Here is an 8,759-nt window from a genome sequence, read left to right as displayed (position 1 = left end):
AAATGATCTCACCTCTCAAGATTTGATAAAACTTTGTGCTAATAGACAAGCACATCCATCTGATTAAAAACAATAATAAAATACGGTTTTCCATTAGTTTGTATGAATAAATTTTATAAGAGTAAAAATGTTTGTGTTTTTATTTTATGAAATCTTCAGGGGGGGCGCCAAATGATTAAATATTTTTAAGGGAGGCGTAGTAACATCAAGTTTGGAAACCACTGCCTTATGCAATATTTCATGATTCAGTAATGATCTAATTATCTGGAATTTGGGGACAAGTGTAGCTCCAAATAACAAGTTTTTCTTAAGAATAACGAGCTTATTATTTTTCTTTTAGGCACGTATTTTGTATGAAAAATATATGCCTGAAGGATTTGATGGAATGAAAAATCGTATTTTATGAAGCATGTATGAACGTATTTTTGTAAGGAAATATGCATGAATTTTGTATAAAAATAAAATATATGCCTATGAGTTCAAACATCTTTTTTGAATACATAACATCATAACAAGAAAAAAAAACATGCACACCAACACTCACTTTAAGTAAAAATCAGAAGTATTATGCATTAGTAACAATGAAGTGTAAAATAAGATTAACTACTGATGAGAGCATTATGTACAAAATAAAGGGTTCTTTAATAGCCCCATTTGGAACCAGGGCTTAATAGAGACGTTGGTCCGAGATCACTAATATTTGATAAAACAATTGAAGTGGTCCCCCATATAATATGGACCACCATAAATAATTAACCCAGACAGGCAATATTTTTTAAAAAGATTGTATGCTATTTCGTCATAATAGTAACAATCTCTGAATTGCAATTTTTAATTTAATTTAAATTCACTTAATTAAGAAAATAGAGACATATACAGAGCCTGACTAAGGAAGAGGCATACGAGGCAGTTACCCTGGGCCCCCTAAACTGAATAGAAAATTTATTTTACGTTTCCTTCTTTAATGAACTTTTTTTAAACAAAATGTCAGTTTTATGTTACAGTTATGTGACAGTACAGTGTAAAATCTGTCAGTTTTATGTTAGCTTCATTAATCTATCGTATGAACACAATCCATATATAGCTTCCTAGGATGGAATTCAGCTAAGTTTTGGTAATCATGATGGGCACATTTGGCCTATCAAATGCCTGTATTTTTACACATCGCAAAATTCGATATGTTTACAAAACTACAGAATTCTGATTGGCTTAACCCCTTAATGATCAATTAATTTTCAAGAAAACTGCCATTAAAAGTGTTTATTTTCTTATACACGTATTTGATTAGTACTGAGATTTATTTTAAAATAAACTAACTGAACACTCCAGCCCGGGAATATCCAGGAAGCGAGAAATAGAGGGCAAAACCTCACCCCGTCATTTTCACGGGAGCGAGAAGTGAAGCCACCGCAATTATGAGATTTTAGCTGAATTCCTCTCTAATGTCAGCAAATATGTGAAACTTTAACAGCTAGATGACAAAGTTAACAATCAGAAAGCTGCATTTGGTATGATGGACATAGAATTGTCAGAAAATCAATAAAATAGACAGAGCGACATTTCATCTGTCATTTGGAGGGGGGACTTTATGACTATTTTAGGCTCTAGTCAATTTTCTTGTTATATATGTATAATGAGGTGAAAAATTTAAATACCTTCATAAAGTTCGGTTCTTCATTACTGAAGCAGAGAGGAGGCCCCAATTAGGCTAAGTCGGGCCCTGGACATGTAAACGTGTACAAACCTGGTAATACATTTTTTGATGAATGGTCCTTTTAACCAGCGTCTAATTTTTTAGTTTTTACCCCCAAAGAATTGTTTGTTAAAAATTGAAAGGAATTTTTTTTAATGCCCTAAATAGATAGATTTAATATTTATATGCCTCTATGAACTACTAGTAGGGTATGTTGGGCAACTGGTAGACATAGATTGCATTATTTTCTTTCACAAAGTGATTCAGGTAACTGAATTATTAAAAGGTGGAATTACTCTCAAGGACATTGATAAAAAAAATATATTGCAAGCTTCTATTCACCAAAAAAATTCCATTTTGAATTTTAAATTATTTAAGTAGTTAAAAAGGGTTCAATATTAATTTTTTTTAAAAATTAACTTCAGAAAGAAAAAATTAAAATAGAAACATGTAAGCGTGTACAGACTAGTAATATTTTAAGTAATTGATCTATGGACCATTAACAGATAAAATGATCTCACCTCTCGCAAAAGTAGTGAAAATTCTGCTTTCCAGAAATACCACATTGCTAACAAAGAAGTCGTTGAGCAACTATAGTTTTGATGATGAGATTCAAGTGTATCTTCTACAACAAAATTGAAAGGATCCTGAAAAAGTTTTTTTAAAAATGGATCAGTATTTTAAGGTAAAGTATAGTATCACATGATAATTATAATGTATATGTAATGTAATGATAATGTATAGTATCACATAATTATAATTTTACATAGAATCGTATAGTGTGTCTAATAATATGGCCATGGACTATAGGTAGGCACTTTATTAGCGTCACAACTAGAGCTGCAAAATAGTCTGGGAAATATCCCTGATTATGGTCTGATCACAATTTTGATCCTCTGCACATTTATGAGATCACTTTCTCAAATTAGACATAGCTCTGAAGGGGAAGAAAATTTTCGCCAAATCCCTGTAACCATGGTATTGCTATTCTGCCACCCACCACAGATTTTGCGTACATCGCATGTACTCGAGGACTGGATGAGAGCCCGATTCTCTAACTCGTGGGCTACCACGGCCCTCGGTATTTTGAGAAAGGAGGGAAAAAAACTTCAATAATAACAAACAAATGTATAAAAATAATTTCTAGTCTAGGAGAAGTTAATCATTTAAAAATTAGTGTTTGATTTTTTCTCTTATCTTCCTATTTTTAGCACAGCAGCTTCATCTTCCCTAAACCTCAACGTAAATGAAAAGTAAAGATTTTTAAAAAAAATTATCAGATTTTCTTTATTTTTTAAATTGAAGTATATTTAGGCATATTTAAGCAAACATATATGTTAACCTCAACCCTTCAAGTTAGAAGTTCAAATCAATTAATACACAATTATTTTAAAGAAACTTAATACATACGGAACTAAAAGATAAACAAACTGAAAACAAAAGAAGCATTATAAAAATTCAATAACGGGCGCATGAAGCTGCTAAAAATAAGCATAAACAACTTACAATTTGACATACTAAAACAAATGGAAATTAAGTAACTACCACATAATTAATCAATTAGAATTTTAAAAAATAAAGTTTTTAAAATTAGGATATTTTTATTTCGAAAGTTGGTCATAATTCTAATGACACATACAGATAAAAACTTTCAAAAAATATGAAGGGAAGTAAAATTTGAATGCTCAAAAATAGGCATCCATTCTCAAGACTTTCACCACCTTTATATTTTTGTATATCTTTCTTTCCAGTTCCTATAGAAATTTCATTTTTAGTTATACATGGCTGCCAACACGTACAGAAAAAAAATTCAAAAGATTTAATGAAATAATATAAATTTCATGTTAATTGTTGCAAAATATATTAAATATTTTGCACATAGGGAATTTTAGGAATTTTTATAATCATCCAATTAGAAAAACTGCCATATTTTTTTCCACGTATGATTTCACATTAAATGATCTTGAAATGTTACGTATTATGTTTATTCATAATTTTGAATAGTAATAGGCATTTAATTCCTCTAAGATAGTTAACTGAATTTAATGAATGAGGCTCTCTTCTTTATGTATTAGTGCCACTTATTTAAATTTTCAAGCAAGCAATAATTTGCACTAAAACCAGGAGTATTTTTATTAAACCAGTAGACCAGGAGAAACTGGCGAAATCCAGTAGGCTTGACAGCTATGGTTATAGCATGTGCACAGGTGGTTTTTTGAAGGCATGCAAACCCAATTTCGAACAGGTCCGTTGTCAAGTGCACAAACACCTTTAATCCTTTCTTAGAAAAGATTACTTCCACCCTATATGATCTTACAAAGCACAGTTGCAAGAAGTGCAGAAATCACTGCAATATACAGTAGCATGCTGACTATTTAAGAAGTTTCTAATAAGATTTTATGTAAAAAAAACAACACCCGTTTATTAATATGCTACAGTAGGCACTATCACAATTGCCAATCTTAAATCAGGGAAGTAAAGATACTTTAAAACATTCTTAGCCATTTTTTTAAGTTGTTAAGATTAGCTCTGGTCGCGATTGATCTGGATAATCGATGTATTGCCTTTCTTTGCTCAGTTTTGAGCTGCTATCCACTGTTTGATTGATTGAATAGAATTAGCATAGTTCTAGACAGTGATTGGATTATGGTAGTACATTTCGCTTCATGTGTACAGAGCATGATGTACTTCTGTGCATTGCAAGATGTTTCTCATCTCTTCACGGTAAATATTCACCATCATCATAGTTGGCCAGACAGCCCAATGTGAGCCAATGCCTTCCTCGGCAGATTTCTGCATAATGACTTCCGATTTATATTTGATCTCCAATTCTTTTCATTAATTGAAAGAAAATCAGACTCCACCGAGGCAGTCCATCTCGATCGCAGCCTTCCCTGCTTTCTTGTTCCAGTGGGTCCAGCATATTTTTTATTGTATTGTCATCACACATTCGAATCGAGTCAAATAATTCATTTTATTTATTTTTATGTATTTAATAATATCGGGTTGTTTATAAATCTTGTACATTTCAAAGTTAAATCTCTTTCTTGAGTTATTGTTTTCATTTACACCACAAGTACAGTCTGCAAAATCCTTCTCACAAATATTGCGATACATTTTTCCTTCAGTTTCTCTACATTAATTAATAAGCCCATTTGCCTTGCAGCCACCTCAAGGGCAAGAAATGCCTCTTCCAGGGCAAAAAGGGGAGGAGTAGTTAATTACACCAGAAAATATTCACCATTAAATTCAATTTTCTTTCAGACTATGCGATTGTTTATTTGTTAATAAGCCATAAAAAACACTAGAAATTTGAAAAGCTTAACTTTCGTATTATAATTCATAAAATGGATCTAACACAAATATTGTAACACTCCATAGAGACTTTCATATACAACTTTCAATTATAAAAGTAGGAAATGAGTTTAATTGATTTTTGTATCTTGTAGTCATAATTTTTTGACGCTTCCAAAATTAGGATTGGTAAGACACACAACATACTATACTATACTCAAAAAATAAAATATATTTCCTTAAATGCTATTGTTTAATCGTTAATTAATCATAAAAAACACTAGAAATTTGAAAGCCTTCACTTTTATGTTATAATTCAAAAAATAGATCTAACATAAATATTGTAATGCTCCAGAGACTTTCATAAAAAGCCTTCCAACATAAAAGTAGAAGTTGAAACTTTTTCTGAACCTGGGAATAATTTACACTTCAGTTGTGCATGAGTATCGAATCTATTTTTTAAACTTGTAACAATAATTATTCGAACATCTCGATTTGATGTAATCTTTGGCCTTCTGGAACGTGTACGATCAATGTAGAGTTCTGTTTCATTGAACCTTTTAATTGTAGAATGAACGCATGCTAATGAAACATTTTCTAATGCAGCGATTTTGTATATAGTGTGACCTGCTTTTCTTAAAGATATTACAGCTGCACGTTTTTCAGTTGATATTTCTTTTCCAGGATATATACTTAGAATGTTGCTTCAATGAAAATAATTTAATAGTAAAAAAATTTGTCGATGTAATTTTATAATATATTCTTCAAATTAACAAGAGACATAGTTTCGAATGCAAGAAAAAATTTTTTTTCGATGAAATGTGACTGTTCGGTCTTAAGCGAAACACCATCTGTTGTAATAGTAAAAAAATTTGTCGATGTAATTTTATAATATATTCTTCAAATTAACAATAGACATAGTTTCGAATGCAAGAACAAAATTTTTTCCGATGAAATGTGACTGTTCGGTCTTAAGCGAAACACCATCTGCTGTAATTGTTTTGAACTAGTCAGTTGCTCTTGAACTCTTGTTTGAGCCAATCGTGGCTACTATTGCACTAGTGCAATGATTTTGGCTAGATTATTTACAATTGTTAAATAAAGTATTGTTTGTTAAACTTCTAGTATTCAATGAAATAGCTCATGGTGTACTTGATTCTGAAATTTTGAGGGCTTACATAGAAAGGTTCAAATAACTATTTTCCATTAACAGAAAGAACAAATACGTTTTTTTGCAAGTTTGGCAAGTGTTCAAACTTAAAATTTTTTTTCACCATAAAAAGAACCTTGACGAAAAGCTGGATTCAGCTCGCAAAAAAACAAAGTATTGCAATTTGATCATATGTAACTAATTGTAGAGGACTTACTTTAGATCACATCAAATTTTCATGCAATTTTAATGATTTTTCGTAGTTCTATGAACATTTGAATTTAGATCCTTTCATTATAGATTTCAAAATTTTCACAAACTTTTGACCGGTAGTGTACTATATATAAAAAAACACTAGAAATTTGAAAGGCTTCACTTTCGTATTATAATTCATAAAATGGATCTAATATAAATATTGTAACACTCCATAGAGACTTTTATATAAAACCTTCCAACATAAATGATGGAAATGAGTTTTATTGATTTTTGTGTCTTGCTGTCATAATTTTTTCATGCTTGCAAAATTATGATTGTTAAGACACAAAACATACTATAAATAATATATAAAATATATATAAAATCCTACTATAAAAAAAAAACACTAGAAATATGAAAGGCATCACTTTTGTATTATTATTCATAAAGAGGATCTAATATAAATAATGTAACACTCCATAGAAACTTTCATACAATATGTAGGAAATGAGTTTTATTGATTTTTGGGTCTTGCTGTCATAATTTTTTGATGCTTCCAAAATTATGATTGTTAAGACACAGAACATACTATATATATAAAATCATACTAAAAAAAACACTTGAAATTTGAAACGCATCACTTTTGTATTATTATTCATAAAATGGACCTAATATAAATATTGTAACACTCAATAGAGACTTTCATACAACATCTTCCAACATAAAAGTAGGAATAAAATTTTATTGATTTTTGTGTCTGGTTGTCATAATTTTTTGATGCTTCCAAAATTATGATTGTTAAGACACACAACATACTATATTATACATACATAAAATATAAATATTAGAACACTCCGCAGACACTTTCATACAACACCTTCCAACATAAAAGTAGGAAATAAATTTTATTGATTTTTGTGTCTGGTTGTCATAATTTTTAGATGCTTCCAAAATTATGATTATTAAGACACACAACATATTATATTATACAAACATAAAATAAAAATATTATAACACTACATAGAAAATTTCATATAAAACCTTCCAACAATAATGTAAGAAATGAGTTTTATTGATTTTTGTCTGGTTGTCATAATTTTTTGATGCTTCCAAAATTATGATTGTTAAGACACAGAACATACTATACTATATATATAAAATCATACTAAAAAAAAAAAAAAACACTTGAAATTTGAAACGCATCACTTTTGTATTATTATTCATAAAATGGACCTAATATAAATATTGTAACACTCAATAGAGACTTTCATACAACATCTTCCAACATAAAAGTAGGAAATGAGTTTTATTGATTTTTGTGTCTTGCTGTCATAATTTTTTGATGCTTCCAAAATTATGATTGTTAAGACACACAACATATTATATTATACATACATAAAATATAAATATTATAACACTACATAGAGAATTTCATATAAAACCTTAAACGTAAATGTAGGAAATGAGTTTTATTGATTTTTGTGTCTTGCTGTCATAATTTTTTGATGCTTCCAAAATTATGATTGTTAAGACACACAACATATTATATTATACATACATAAAATATAAATATTATAACACTACATAGAGAATTTCATATAAAACCTTCCAACAATAATGAAGGAAATGAGTTATATTGATTTTTGTGTCTGGTTGTCATAATTTTTTAATGCTTCCAAAATTATGATTGTTAAGACACACAACATATTATATTATACACACATAAAATATAAATATTACAACACTACATAGAGAATTTCATATAAAACCTTAAACATAAATGTAGGAAATGAGTTTTATTGATTTTTGTGTCTTGCTCTCATAATTTTTTGATGCTTCCAAAATTATGATTGTTAAGACACAGAACATACCATACTATATATATAAAATATAAATATTATAACACTACATAGAGAATTTCATATAAAACCTTCCAACAATAATGTAGGAAATGAGTTTTATTGATTTTTGTGTCTGGTTGTCATAATTTTTTGATGCTTCCAAAATTATGATTGTTAAGACACAGAACATACTATACTATATATATAAAATCATACTAAAAAAAAAAACACTTGAAATTTGAGACGCATCACTTTTGTATTATTATTCATAAAATGGATCTAATATAAATATTGTAACATTCCTTAGAGACTTTTATACTACATCTTCCAACATAAAAGTAGGAATTAAATGTTACTGATTTTTGTGTCTGGTTGTCATAATCTTTGATGCTTCCAAAATTATGATTGTTAAGACACACAACATACTATACTATACATATATAAAAACTTTACTATATATATAAAAATATACTATATATATAAAAAAAAAAACACTAGAAATTTGAAAGGCTTCACTTTTGTATTTAAATCATAAAATGGATCTAATATAAATAATGTAACACTCCATAGAGACTTTCATATAAAA

General features: G+C 29.0%; 1 protein-coding gene across 4 annotated transcripts in view; it reads right to left on the bottom strand.

Moving 5' to 3' along the window:
• LOC107451257 (chaperonin-containing T-complex member BBS12) overlaps nt 1–8,759 on the bottom strand; it is a 66,333-nt gene that overhangs the window by 50,146 nt on the left and 7,428 nt on the right. For all 4 annotated transcript variants that reach the window (XR_011637580.1, XM_043050726.2, XM_043050724.2 and 1 more), the window contains exon 4: nt 2,215–2,340. Coding sequence is in view for 3 of the 4 variants with exons in the window: in XM_043050726.2 (XP_042906660.1) it covers nt 2,215–2,340 (126 nt within the window). In the remaining variant the exon portion in view is untranslated. The remainder of the gene's footprint in view (nt 1–2,214; nt 2,341–8,759) is intronic.

The sequence above is a fragment of the Parasteatoda tepidariorum genome, chromosome 8, assembly GCF_043381705.1.
Source record: "Parasteatoda tepidariorum isolate YZ-2023 chromosome 8, CAS_Ptep_4.0, whole genome shotgun sequence".
NCBI classification, from domain to species: domain Eukaryota; kingdom Metazoa; phylum Arthropoda; class Arachnida; order Araneae; family Theridiidae; genus Parasteatoda; species Parasteatoda tepidariorum.
Note: the sequence above shows the minus strand (reverse complement) of the source record. Positions and strands in the feature narration are given on the sequence as shown.